Source organism: Rana temporaria, chromosome 13 (genome assembly GCF_905171775.1).
Source record: "Rana temporaria chromosome 13, aRanTem1.1, whole genome shotgun sequence".
Classification (NCBI taxonomy): domain Eukaryota; kingdom Metazoa; phylum Chordata; class Amphibia; order Anura; family Ranidae; genus Rana; species Rana temporaria.
The window spans coordinates 59,085,327-59,100,177 of record NC_053501.1 but is presented as its reverse complement, the minus strand read 5'-3'; the positions used below and the strand labels follow the sequence as shown (position 1 = coordinate 59,100,177).

At 39.7% G+C, this 14,851-nt stretch overlaps 1 protein-coding gene across 7 annotated transcripts in view; it reads left to right on the top strand.

Annotated features, from left to right (window-relative positions):
* Positions 1–12,579, top strand: part of CDIN1 (CDAN1 interacting nuclease 1) — a 482,433-nt gene extending 469,854 nt beyond the window's left edge. For 6 of the 7 annotated variants that reach the window (XM_040333849.1, XM_040333848.1, XM_040333850.1 and 3 more), the window contains one exon: positions 11,642–12,579. In XM_040333849.1, the coding sequence (XP_040189783.1) occupies positions 11,642–11,834 (193 nt within the window). In that variant the 3' untranslated portion in view covers positions 11,835–12,579. Of the gene's footprint in view, positions 1–1,522; positions 1,591–11,641 lie in introns of all 7 variants that reach the window. The other variant, XM_040333852.1, reaches the window with a different exon arrangement.
* Positions 12,580–14,851: the final 2,272 nt, after the last annotated feature.

Here is a 14,851-nt window from a genome sequence, read left to right as displayed (position 1 = left end):
ATATATGCATTCATCAAAGTAGGATATACTGTATACCCGTGTCAACTCTGAAATCAATCTTTGTTTGTGAATAGCAGTAACAAAAAAAATATTAAAAGTATGACAGGGCTGCTTTACATGGTAGCGGCATTGTGGGATCCTACTACGTTCTTCATCCGTTTCCTAGTAATATGAAAAAGCACAAAGCTGCTGTAAATCAATGCAGACTTCCTATAGAACAGAGGGAGGGGGTCAGTTTGGAAAATGTTAATAAATAGGCAGAAACGAAAGGAGAGAACAATATGGTGAAATATAGAAGTGGTTACTAATTATACTTTTTATAATTGTATGAAGCCTGTATGTATATATATATATATATTTTTGTGTTATGCAGTTTTATCTCCTTCATTAAATATTTAAAAGTCAAAGGTGAAAAAAGCGATTAAAATAGGCTTAAAATTACAGGAAAGAAAAGTGTCTGTAATAACCATAGCAACCAGCCAGGGGTCTGCTTTGACTTTCTTCTGTGCACTGAGAAAAATACATATGGGGCTTATGTATAATAAAATTGTTAAAAATAAACCTGCACAAAGGGAACTGTGAGGTTTCCCTTTGTCAACCTTCTTTTAAAAATGTTAGTGTCTGGATATAATACCTTGAGCCACTGACAAGGAACAAACATGCAGATTAGACAGTCTGAAGGAAAACCACTCCTGATGTGTATACTTGTTGAAGGTCAGCAATGCATAAAGTGCTGTAGACATTGGATCAGCGCGACAGCCCGGCAACTAGTTTTTTTTAGAAGAGTTCAGCAGTGGCAGCCTCCATATTCTCTCAGTACAGGTTCCCTTAAAAGCTAAACTGAGGTTACCTGTGGGTTTGTCTTTGTAACCCGGGCAATTCTTCCGTTAGTTGTGGCTGCAATCTTTCTTGGTCTTCCTGACCTTGGAGTGGTATCAAAAAAGCCCTGAATTTTTCACTTCTTAACGGATTAAACAGTACTGACTGTCATATTCAAGGCTTTAGGTATCTTTTATATCCTTTTCCATCTTTGTGAAGTTGCATTACTTTGTTATGCAGGTCTTTTGACTGTTCTGCTCCCCGTAGCTTAGTACGGTAGCTAGCATGCTTTGTGCATCCATGTGAGAGCTAAAAAACTCAATGACTATTTATACACCTATATTAATTGCAATTTAAAAAGCCACAAATGTGGGAAATTAACCTTTAATAGCCATTTTAACCTGTGTGTGCCACCTTGTGTGTCTGTACCAAGGTCAAACATTCCGGGGTATGTAAACTTTTAAACAGGGACAGTTGGGTGATTTCTGTGGTTATGATTTTATAAGGATCCAAAATACTATGCGATAATAAACGGCTTCATGTGATCACTATCCTTGAATAAAAGACAGTTTGTTTGCACGATTAGTCATATTTTCAATATAAATGGCAACATTTCTGTCAGGGTATGCAAACTTTTGAGCACAACTGTAAGTATGAATCAGAAAAAATAAATAAAATACTTCTCCATACATCTCTTTTAAAGACTTGGCTTTTTGACCTGGGTGCCTGGATCACAAGACTGGTTGAACAGAATTTAAAATTATTTCACAGGTAAAACGGTTCTTAGATTAATATTTCAATTGTTTAGTTTCTAGTTGGGATTTTACTTTAGCATCCTGACTTTCACATTTTCACATTTTTTTCCACTTCACTTGTCAAATAACTTTTAATTTATAAAGCCATGAAGTGAAAACTATTGAATGCAACATGATATCTGCAAAATGGCAGTGAACAAGCATGTCACATAAAAATGAGGCCAGAGGTGAAAAGTAGTGAAACAGGCAGAAAAGTCCAGCTGCATACAGAAAATTGTTCCTTTCCAGTTTTCCTTCATTCTCTCCATTGACAGAAAGGATTGCAACAGAAAGAAATCACTTATAAAGTTAATTTCATCTATTTCTAAATAGAAAAATACAAAATGGATATCGCCAGAAAAAGGCACAACAGATCCATGATGTCAAAACATGAAGGAGGTGTTCTTATGGGAAAAGGACAATCTTCTTTTTGATTTCTGATTTATTGGTACATCGGGTTGCAGTTGTTTTGAAAACTTGATAAGAATTTTTGTGAATTACCCAGGGGTGGCCCATCCATTAGGGGTGCACGGCACACCCCCCCCCCCCCATCAATGCGTCTAGCCCCCTAATCTATATGCAGCGCGCTGGTGCATGGATTCCAATGGGTGGGGGTTTAAAGCATGTAATTAGAGCCAGAGTCTCCGATAGGCTTCAAAAACCTAGATGGGGGTAAGTGGGGGGCTGGATTAACAACCGCGACCAAGCGGGAGCGGGGGGGAGGTGGAAAGCCACTGAAATTACCGTTTGCGAAGGGAGAAAAAAGTGCAAAGTTTAAATATCTTTGAAGAAGAGACATCCTGCAGTGCCTGTTTGTATTTTGGAACCTGGGGCTGCTGAAATCGGGAACACTTTATTATGCTGATATTGCTTATCAAAGTCGAGAGCTTTCTCCTCCTTTCTGCCTCCATTCATTGCTATTGGTTGGTGGTCGCAACCTTAATCCCTAAAGTGTATTTTCACGTTTGCAACCAAATTGGGAAAACGCCTACTTTTAATGTAATACAGTGCGTGTTTTCATTCATATTCATATTGCATTTCTTAACCACTTAAGCCCCGGACCATATTGCGATTCGGCACTGCGTCGCGACGTGGCTCCCAAACAAAATTGGCGTCCTTTTTTTCCCCACAAATGGAGCTTTCTTTTTGTGGTATTTGATCACCTCTGCGGTTTGTTAGTTTTTGCGCTATAAACAAAAATAGAGCGTCAATTTTGAGAAAAAATGAGTATCTGGGCCACAACTGTTTTTTATATAAGTGCTACACTACGTATGTTATAGCCGGCAGTAGTGGCCGCAATAATACATTTTATTTGAATACTTCACTATGGGAGCCAAATTTTTTTCTCTCTGATGAATCATTACATCACTTGTTGCTGGGAATCCTTAATCGTGGAAGATCCCGATCTATCAAGGGGAGCCCTGGAGTAACAGTACCGGGAAGTCTGCACTATATGCCATACATCCCCGGCGGGGTAGTAGGATCCGGTGAGTGGGCATCCCTGTGGGGGCAACACCGGACCACCACTACGAATCCACCATTTGTGACATAGGAGCACCTCCCTCACTGCAAGAAGTTGCTCCACATAAACTATCAAACCCTTGTTTGGAAGCAATAGAACTTCATGTCATGGTTTCCTCATAGGACATATTTGGTGCATCATATAACTGTTACTGGTTGCTGTTTATTGTTATTTGATTTTATTTCATTTTATGCCATTGTTTTACATTATTATTTCAATTATGTTGACATAGGGTGTATCTGACACTGCACTGGTTGTGCTACATTTTACCTTATGGTTATTAAGGTTCTTTGTCACTACACTATGGGTATTGGAATTGTGTTGTTATAATATTGCACATACCTACAGGAGAGTTGGTATAGGTATACACATATATCTTATCATCACATTAATGTTTATTTATGATAGTTTTTGCACATTGAATATTGCATTAGTTCACTTATTAATAGTTTAAGGACCCTTGGTTAGGAGTGCCATTCCCCTACCTATTTTAGGGGCACAGAGGGGTAGGCAGCGCCATTACCCCCATTTCACACTTTTTTTTACTTTTCACATTCTTCCTAGGGGGTTTGTTTTTTAGGGGGGGGGCAGCAGCCTTTGGCGTACACATTTGGTCCTAAGCACAGGATTTATTTATCTATTTTTACATTATAAGACGAAATGCACACTTAATTGCCAAAGGTTGCCCCAATGGGAGGAGAGCTTACCACACCAGGATTCCCAGAGGTGACCACTACCAAAGGAAGGGACCCTTACTCATACCCTCACTGATTTGTATATCCCCTGATGAAGCTATTAGGCGAAACATGTCGGGTTAATATTATTAGAATTCTCTGCCAAAAACTTGAATGTTGAATATCTTTGAATAATTCAGCTCTGTTTGGGATGAGGTGCTAATGTCTACCACTAGCCGGACATATTTAATACAATTACAATTGTTTTGATGGCACATGCTTTAAGTTTGTAATATTCTATATTTGGAGGCGCTGCATTATTTTTTTGTGTTGGTTTGTTTAGGTACTGTATATTTACCTTTTCAAATTTTCCCATTTCTTTTATTTTATTTTCTATGGGGCTGACCCTCTTTTTTTATGTTTTCTTTTTTTTTATTCTTTTTATTGTAAGCGTATAAAATTAATTACAAAACAAAGCCTATTGGGCATACCCAGGCTTGAATTAAACACACACAACAAAAAACAACAACAAAAGGCAAGGTATATGGTAACCAAGTCTAAAGTGAACTGGATTCAAGGGGCTGGATTCAGATAGAATGGTCTATCTATCCGCCCGGCGTAACGTATCTCAGATACGTTACGCCGCCGTAATTTAGGGCGCAAGTTCTGTATTCAGAAACAACTTGCGCCCTTAGTTACGGCGGCGTAACGTATCTGTGTCGGCGTAAGCCCGCCTAATTCAAATGTGGATGATGTGGGCGTGTTTTATGTATATTAACTGTGACCCCGCGTATTTGACGTTTTTTACGAACGGCGCATGCGCCGTTTGTGAAAAAATCCCAGTACGCATGCTCGAAATTCCGCCGCAAATCGTCATTGCTTTCGACGTGAACGTAAATTACGTCCAGCCCTATTCTCGAACGACTTACGCAAACAACGTCAAATTTTCAAAACTCGACGCGGGAACGACGGCCATACTTAACATAGGATACGCCTCATATAGCAGGGGTAACTATAAGCCGAAAAAAGCCTAACGTAAACAACGTAAAAAAATGCGCCGGCCGGAAGTACATTTCTGAATCAGCGTATCTAGCTCATTTGCATTATCCTCGCGTAAATATACGGAAGCGCCACCTAGCGGCCAGCGTAAATATGCAGCCTAAGATACGACGGTGTAAGACACTTACGCCGGTCGGATCTTAGGGAAATCTATGCGTAACTGATTCTATGAATCAGGCGCATAGATACGACCCCGCACACTCAGAGATACGACGGCGTATCTGGAGATACGCCGTCGTATCTTCTCTCTGAATCTACCCCAAGGTATCTGGAGTGTGCAAGGTAAAAATTCAGTTGGTACTCTCCCTGTATACAGGTGCACATCTATGAATTAAACAGAATCAAATACAGAGCATCCTATGGAGGGATTGCAGAGGATCCGACAGTATCTCTGGACTCTGTCCAAATATCTCATACTTTAGAGAATTTTTTTGGACATCCCCTAGATTCATATGTAAATTTATACAAGGGAACCATTTTATTAATAATATTCTTTCAATAATCTAAGGTAGGAGGTTGCCCTTTTTATGTTTTTAAAATCAGTTTGCTGTAGGTTCATTGTTTCGCTCTTCCTTTTTGATTATGTCTCAGTGTATAGTTGGGCAATACACAAAATCATTTAAACGTTTTCTTCTGTGCGAGGCATTGTAAAGGTCTTTCTTATAAACCCTTAGGGGTTGTAAAGGTAAAAAATGTTTTCCCTTAATAGCTTCCTTTACCTTAGTGCAGTCCTCCTTCACTTACCACATCCTTCCATTTTGCTTTTAAATGTCCTTATTTCTTATGAGAAATCCTCACTTCCTGTTCTTCTGTCTGTAACTCCACACAGTAATGCGAGGCTTTCTCCCTGGTGTGGAGTGTCAGATAGAGATAGGAGCTGTGTGTTTGTGGGCGTCCTGACTCTCATGCTCGCCCCCTCCCCCCTTAAGGGATGGGGGCGAGCATGACACTCCACACCAGGTAGAAAGTCTCACATTACTGTGTGGAGTTACAGACAGAAGAACAGGAAGTGAGGATTTCTCAGAAGAAATAAGGACATTTAAAAGCAAATTCGAAGGATGAGGTAAGTGAAGGAGGACTGCACTAAGGTAAAGGAAGCTTTTTAGGGCAAAATAAATTATCTTTACAACCCCTTTAACCACTTAAGGACACCTTCACGCCGATATACGTCAGCAGAAGGGCACGGCTGGGCACAGGCACGTACCTGTACGTTGCCTTTAAGAGCCCAGCAGCGGGGTCGCGAATGTGCCGGCGGCGCGGTGGCGACCCGGTCCGAAGCTCCGTGACCGCGGGACCCGCGGACTTGATTGTCACCGGTGTCCCGTGATCGGTCACAGGAGCTGAAGAACGGGAGAGGTGTGTGTAAACAAACCTTACCCGTTCTTCTGTGTGGCACTGACACTGATCGTCTGTTCCCTGATATAGGGAACAACGATCAGTGACGTCACACCTACAGCCACGCCCCCTACAGTAAGAATCACTCCCTTAGGGCACACTTAACCCCTTAGCGCCGCCTAGTGGTTAACCCCTTCACTGCCATTGTCACTTTCACAGTAAACAGTGCATTTTTATAGCAAAAATGTGTCAAAAGTGTCCGATGTGTCCGCCATAATGTAGCAGTCACAAAAAAAAATCGCTGATCGCTGCCATTACTAGTAAAAAAAAAATATTATTAAAAATGCCAAACTATCCCCTATTTTGTAAACGCTATAAATTTTGCGCAAACCAATCGATAAGCGCTTATTGCGATTTTTTTTTTACCAAAAATTGGTAAAAGAATACGTATCGGCCTAAAAAAAATTGTTATATCTTTTTTAGGGATATGTATTATAGTAAAAAGTAAATTATTTTTTTTTTTTTTCAAAATTGTCGCTCTATTTTTGTTAATAGCGCAAAAAATAAAACCCGCAGATGTGATTAAATACCACCAAAAGAAATCTCTATTTGTGGGAAAAAAGCACGCCAATTTTTTTGGGAGCCACGTCGCACGGCCGCGCAATTGTCAGTTAAAGCAACGCAGTGCTGAATCGCAAATAGGGTCAAGGTCCTTAACCTGCATAATGGTCCGGGTCTTAAGTGGTTAAGAAGAGAGAAAAAAATCTAATAGAAAAGAGTCCATAAGACCTAATTTATAGCTCATTTTAAAAATAATGACGTAAATGAAGCCTCGGTGGCGGAGCCCCAGAGATGACCAGTGTAGTCTGTTGTACAAGTGCTCTCAGTAGGGGAGAGGGGCCAGTCATAGCAGCCCCCATGCATGTTTGTATAAGTGAGGTGAGGTTGATGTGTAGCGGCTCTCTGATTGATGGTGATTACTTGTTTATGAACCTGAGGCTGAAGGTCTGAACTTCCTCATGGGCCAAATAGTTCAGGGGGCTGTTTCCTGACACTGCCCGAGGGATCTCTCCATCTGAAGTAGGAGGAATGGATACAGAGGCAGGCAGCCAAGTCTGAGTGTAACAAATTAAGAACGGTATTGATGTGTATATCTTGTGTATTTGTTTTACAAAAAAAAGAACAGCACAGACGTATAGCTGAAATTTCATGGTGGTGTGATGGTTTGCTTCTCTTTTTGCACTAATATTTCTCTATAGGGATATAACATGCTGAAACATTTTTCCAATGGACCTATCATGAAAATCTGGAATGTTTTCTGCTTAGATTTCGACATCAATAAACTAAGAATTTTACCTTTCCTTTGCTGTTCTGTATACCTTTTCATGGGACATTTAATCTGTAAACCTCTGCCCTGCGTTTTGCCCCTTCTATTCGGGGTATAAATTGTTCCTGTGAAATATGTTGCACTAATTGAGAATGAGTATTCAGAACCAATCTGGAGCCTGAGGGTAATACTAGGATTTGTATACTAGAAATGTTTCCAGTGAAAATATCTGAATATATCAAGTTTACTCTGGGCCAGGTAAAGCTGAACTCCAGGAAGATAAAAAAGACAAAAAAATAAGTTCTGTTCTGTATTCATTTATGCAAGCAGTGTAAGTACTTTCATTTACTCTGTAATCAGCCACTTGTATTCCCCTGGATAGCAGAGCTAAGACTGAGAAAAAGAGAACCGATGCAAGGAGCCAATTAGCACTGCAGTGCTCATACGCTAACAAGGGACATGCTAAAAATAGAGAGCAAGGAAAGAGTAATGTGGTTATCCATTTGCTTCTCTCCTTTTCACTGTCTACAGCTTAGTTCAGGCATCCTCAAACTACGGCCCTCCAGCTGTTGCGGAACTACAAATCCCATGAGGCATTGCACAACTCTGACATTCACAGACATGACTGGGCATGATGGGAATTGTAGTTCCTGAACACCTGGAGGGCCGTAGTTTGAAGACCCCTGGCTTAGTCTGTCACTGCTGGACACAGTGGATGACTGATCGGTGTACCGGGCTAGACTCAGTATTATGTGATTGCTGTGACCAATAAGAGCGGTCAAAACAGTTGTACACAATGAATGGCTTTCATTCATAGCCATTCTGATCTCCTTGATTAGTCACAGTGATCACAATCGACAGACAGGGCTAATCACAGCACAATGTACCATGGGATATCTGTTGCTAATCACAGCTATCCCAGAAGCACATAAGGATTATGAATGGATACCATTCACAAAAATGATTGCTTATAACAAAGTTCATTACTGTTATAATCAATCATAGTGTTAAAAAAAATCATCATCCCCTATCCAGAGCAGTAACCTTGTACTGCTCTGGTAACAGTATTTAACAAAGAAATGTAAAATAGAAAAAATATATATATATATATTTTTTTTACCTACTGTCACCAGTCAGTATCCCTGATCACCACTACAGTCATATGATGATGATGCACTGTTCTAGTAACAGTATGTAAAAATTGTATTTATTTTAATTTTCCAAAAAAATACAACTTCTAAAAACTCATTATGCCCCTTACTAAATACCTTGGAGTGTGTGCTTTCCAAAAAGGGACCATTTGGGCGATATCTGTACTGTCTTGTCATTTTAGGGCCTCAACAAATAGAGAATTGGAACAAAAAGAGATTGTTTGTCAGTACATCAGGACTGATCAATTTTTATATACATACATACATATATATATATATATATATATATATATATATATATATATATATATATATATATATATATATATATATATATACCATAGTTTGTAGACTCTATAACTAACACAAACTAAATATTATACACTGATCTGGGTTATTTTTACCAAAGAAATGTAACAATACATTTTGTCCTAAATTTATGAAGAAGGGTTATTTATTTTTATTTGCAAATTACAGAAACTAAGAAAATTGCATTTATTTTTTCATATTTTTTTGTTTTATTTTGTTTATATAGTAAAATAATAAAAAACATTGGCGATTAAATAACTACAGCAGAAAGCTCTATCTGTCTCAAAATGTAATTTGGGTACAGTGTTGCATGTGTAATTGGCATTCAAAGTGTGACAGTGCTAAAAAATTGGCCTGGACAGGAAGGGAGTTAAATTGTTCGGTATTGAAGTGGTTAATGTAGCATTGAGCCCTCAGTAGTATTTAGGTTAACACATTGACCACAATAAAATAAACATTCCCCAGTCAACTCTTTGTTATGGCAAAGCCAAATCTTACCCCTTACTTTCAGTGCTTCTTTCCTGAACTTCCAGTTTTCACAGGAAAGAGTTAACAATGTACAGTACTATATATAAATATATATACAGGGTGTGTGTGTATATGTATGTTTATATATATATATATATATATATATATATATATATATATATATATATATATATATACTTTTTTTGTGGTTTGATGCGCAGACAATTTCTTCATCCCAAACAGTAACAAATTACATACAAATAGTGCCCAAAGGACTTTCCCAGGAAATGGCAAGCAGTAACACATGAAAAAACCTTGTAAAAAAACATGAATTTTTTATTCTAGAAGTATATTAAAAAATACTTTAACAAAATATTATCCTCCTGATGAAGTGAATAGAGATTCACAAAACGCATTGAGAAAGTTTTCAACATGAGAATTCCAATAATGTAGTGCAATCATTTACAGCTCTCTGTTATTATTTATTATTATTTTGCTAAACTATTTATGATGGGAACATTCATGTATTTTAAATATACCTTTTGGAATAAAAAATTCATGGTTTTTACTTTTTCATAAGTTACTGCTTGGCGTTTCTTGGTAAAGTCCCTTGGGTGTTGTATGTAACTTCTAGCATTGTACAGTAGATTTTCGAGCAGTCTGTTGGAGAAGGAGGAAGGATCAGAGGCGTGCCACTATTGATGCATACAGTGTAGCGAGGCGCAACTCCACCTGCATGTAAGGATGGCTTTATGGGATGTTGCAAGGGAAAATAGCCACCCTAAATTAGGTGACCTGGTGGAAAAATATGGTTTTGTTTTTTTCGTTCAGCTAGCAGATGGTACAAAAAGAACTGAGCCTATTCTCCCATCCACACATTCAAGGTGGATAGTGGAAAACTCTCTGCTTTTTTAGAATACACAGAGCAGAGTTGCAGCTACTCGTCGAGCTGCTCTTTCCGACAAGCCTGTTGAAGTTGATCCGTAGGTTTTACTACAGTGGCCACATGTGGATCAAAATTTGGCCAGTCCCTGATGAAGCAGCTGAATAATGATCCATCTCTGACCACCTTTGGTAGACAGGAAAGAGATGTGTGAATCTCGACTGAATAGACAGAAAAACTAATTATTTGGCAGGTAAAACAGCTCTCAAATATGGAAAGTGTTTCATCGCTGTATGAATGGTTTAATTGGAGTAGAACTTTAAGGCATTTTTCTTCCAATCGTGAATATTTTTTATTTTGCCTGGTGTCCATATACCCTTAGGGCCCTTTTACACGGGCAGATCCCATGATGATCCGCCCCGTGAACATCCGCTTGCTCAGCGGGGATCGCTCCGTTGATCCCTGCTGAACCGGCAGATGACAGGGCGGTCCCTGCACACTGTGCAGGGACCGCCCTGTCAGATCGGCGCTCTCCCCTGTGGGGAGATCGGATGAACACGGACCGTCTGTCTGTGTTCACTCGATCCGCTCTGCAGACGGATGGAAAAATAGGATTTTCCTCCATCTGTAGAATCGGACTATAGCGGGGACGGATGATATCGGGTGTCAGCGGAAATGTTCATCCGCTGACACCCACTATCCCATAGGGATACATGTATGTCCCTTTTTCATCCGTACACGGATGGATGAAAAAGCGCACATACGGTCCGCATGTCTGAAAGGGGCCTTAGGCCAGCCATACACTAAGCAAATTTATTTTCTGCAACCACAGGTTGCATGGGGTGTCGGGGGAACTATGCCCGCTGGGAGAAGACCGTGATTATTGCTAGTGGGTATAGCAGCAGACTGTTTGTACCCAAGTTGATTGATCAGCTTGGTACAGTCAGCCTGCCCATTAATGATTTGAATCGTGTATGGTTGGCCTTGGACATTTGCATCCATTATTGTATGAAGGGTAGGTAAAGAGCACCAAAGTCTGCTGACACTAGAGTCAAGATTCTACAGCTCTAGTAACATAAATCCATCTCTCTTTCCTGGACAGGCTTTGGATTGGTGGATTGTGTACTGTAATGCTATGCTAGTAGAGGGGCAGAAAGGTGGCGTTTTGCTTTCATCAGTAGCTCTTTCTGGTTTTAATTTTCCTTGTTCTGCCCTAGGCAGCAGGCACAATCTGTAAATGGTTCTAGATAATTGTTTTCTGGTTACCATATTTAACTTTGTAAATGTTTTTATCTTTCAGATTTGGTCCTGGCCTGGTGATTTATTGGTATGGATTCATTGAGGAGCTGGACTGTAATCGGGAGCGTGGCATTCTATTAAAGCATGAGTTTCCCAATGATATTGTAACTCTGAGTAGCTGCGTGGCTCTGGAAGATGAGAGCAGCCAACGTAAAAGAGACTGTAAGACAGATAGAAACCAGGAAACCATGTAGTATTTCCATGCAGGCCTTAAATGTTGAACTCTAAATGAACTTCAGTACGAGGTTACAGAGCTGCCTTCTCATACAAACACTCAGGCAATCTGTTTACCTTCCTTCCCATCTGCCCTTCTGCCCTGTGCTACAGCCCAAAGCTCACGCATTATCTGTAACACCTCTGCTTGTGCAGATGATCTGGAGACATACTCATTGGCCTTCCTTCCGTCTGCACCCTTCCAGTTACAGCCAAGAGGAAACCAATGCTCTTCTGACGCCCTTTTTCTTACAAGTCCCCTGACATGCCTGCAAAGGACCTGTCTCTGCCGGCTTGTTTTAGACCTCTATAGTCCAGGGAAATCAACATAAATTTGAAATTTAACACTGCCATTGCCTCCTGTGTATATAGTCTACTTAAAATAATGTAAAGTCTCTTGCTATTATTACTGCATTCTGAAGGTTCATCTCTGTTAAGGTATCAATATGCCATGTATTCTGTTTGCTCCAGGATCAGTGACACTCTTTTTCTATACCTTTGTGTAGAGTCCTGGCTTGTAATGTTAATAAAGCTGTCCACCCTGAACTTTTATTTTCCTGTTCAATAGAATGTGATAAAGCAGCCACTCTAGGCCAAAGGTAGTATTTCCCCAGTGAGTGGAGGGGACCTCCATTGTAACTTTCCACTAATGGTTTCTTACATTGTGACTGGACAGAACTTCAGGCTATACACTGAATTTATTAATAAATGTGTAGGTGGAAATTATTTATTTGTGTCTGCTTTTTCCTTCTAGAACTGTTAATGAATGAATGAATGAAAAACTTATATAGCGCGGCACATGCAAACTGAATCGCCTCTGTAATGATCCAAAAAGCCAGGGGCCTGCACCAAGAAATAGAGCCTCCCACAGCGCTCTGCACTCGCGGTACAAGCTAAGCTGTTTCACTTAGTAGAGCTCCATCTATCAGTGAGCACATTCAACCTATCTTCATCAGAAATGTACAATTAGCTGTTGGATTTGTAGCCTTCAACTACACAGAGCTATGGACTCCTCTATGACATTACTGATTGGCCCAGCACTCTCATGTATAGTCACATGCTCCTGTATACCTTGAAGTATTGTGTATTTTCTTCACCTGTTAGCCCTGCACTCAGAGGTGGAAGCGAAAAATTGGTAAATATATACTATTGGATATGGGAAGATGTGATTAAAATAAGCCCATGGCTTTGTTATGAAAAAGGCAAAGCACAGGTTTGCTCTAAAGTGAGTTTGACAGGCAAAATAAGTACATACTTCACAAAAAAAACTCATCCTGGGACCTCCTGTATCTAGATTATTATTATCAGGGCTTTTTTTCTCAGAGAATAGGTGCAAGAACTTCCCCTTTTAATCCCTCCCTTGTCTCTGCCCCCTACCTGTCTCCAAGCATTGTCCCTTGATTTCTCTCCCTTTCCACCCAGCCAGTACCACCCCTTTTAGAGAATACAAAGCCAAGTATGGTTTTATGGTGCTAAGTAATTTGTATGCGACTTGTTAATCACAAATATATCCCCTGCAGCCAGCAACAATACACCCCCCCCCTTTCAACAATAGTCCCCCCCCCGCCCAGCAACAATACACCCCCCACAACAAATGCCCCCAAGCAGCAATAGATCTACCCCAGCATTAGTAGACCCCCTTCTAATATATCTATTAGAAAAGGGAAAGTTTTCTGTTGCCCCAACAGCACCTACTAAGTAGAGCTGCATGATTAATCGTTAAGAAATCGTGATCTCGATTCAACACTCCTCACAATTTTAATCCAGCATTTTCACTATTCTATGTAAACGGTGCAGAGCCATTCTCTACTCACTCACAGCTGTCAAAAAAAAAGGGCCTCCAGGAAATGTTTACCAACATTGCGAGATAACTATAAACAAAGTATCTTTTGGTTCTTTTAGATCAAAGGGGCAAACTTCAGTCTGTAAATTAGGTCAGTTTAACCACTTAAAGACAAAGGTGTTAATTTATTAAAACTGGTAAGTGCAAAATCTGATACAGCTGTGCATGGTAGCCAATCGGCTTCTAACTGCAGCTTGTTCAATCAAGCTTTGACAAGAAACCTGGAAGCTGATTGGTTTCTGTGCAGAGCTGCACAAGATTGTGCACTCTCCAGTTTTAGTTAATTCACCCCCTGTGCCTTTTTTTCTGACACTTGTTGCTTACAAGTTAAAATCTGTATTGTTTTCTAGAAAATTACTTAGAACCCCCAAACATTATATATATATTTTTTAGCAGAGACCCTAGAGAATAAAATGGCGGTAGTTGCAATATTTTATGTCACACTGTATTTGCGCAGCGGTCTATCAAACACAATTTTTTGGGGAAAAATACACTTCAATGAATTAAAAAACTAAACAGAAAAGTTAGCCCAATTATTTTGTATAATGTGAAAGATGATGTTGTGCCACGAGAATCGTGATCTTTATTCTAAACAAAAAAATGATGATTCTCATTTTTTCCCAGAATCGTGCAACTCTACTATTAAGTTATTTACATGTTCTGAACATCCAGTAAAAACATTTTAAACAAGCCCTCATTCACCTCTGTATCTATAAGCATTGGGGACTCATTCGTTTTCAAAGTTCACTGAAGTCTACTTTTATATTACAACAGAATCTTGACACACACAGCAGATGTATCTAAGGTGTTAGAAACTAACCAAAAATTACTCTGGAGACTTGTGATCTTTGGGAAAGAATAACATTATTAAAAACAGCCAGAGAGGTCCTGTGTGGCTTGTTTTAAGAATATGTAAAATTGTAAATAGTCACCTCTACATAGTCTAGACCAGGGGTCTGCAACCTTTAAGACATAAAGAGCCACTTGGACCCGTTTCCGAAGGAAAAAAAAACTGGGAGTCGCAAAACCATTGCGACATTTAAAACAAATATAACAATACTGTACAATATCAGATAAGATTCCACCTCCACATGCCCAGCAAATGCAATACTGTACAATATATCAGATAAGAGTGCATGCCCAGGCTGGCCCCAG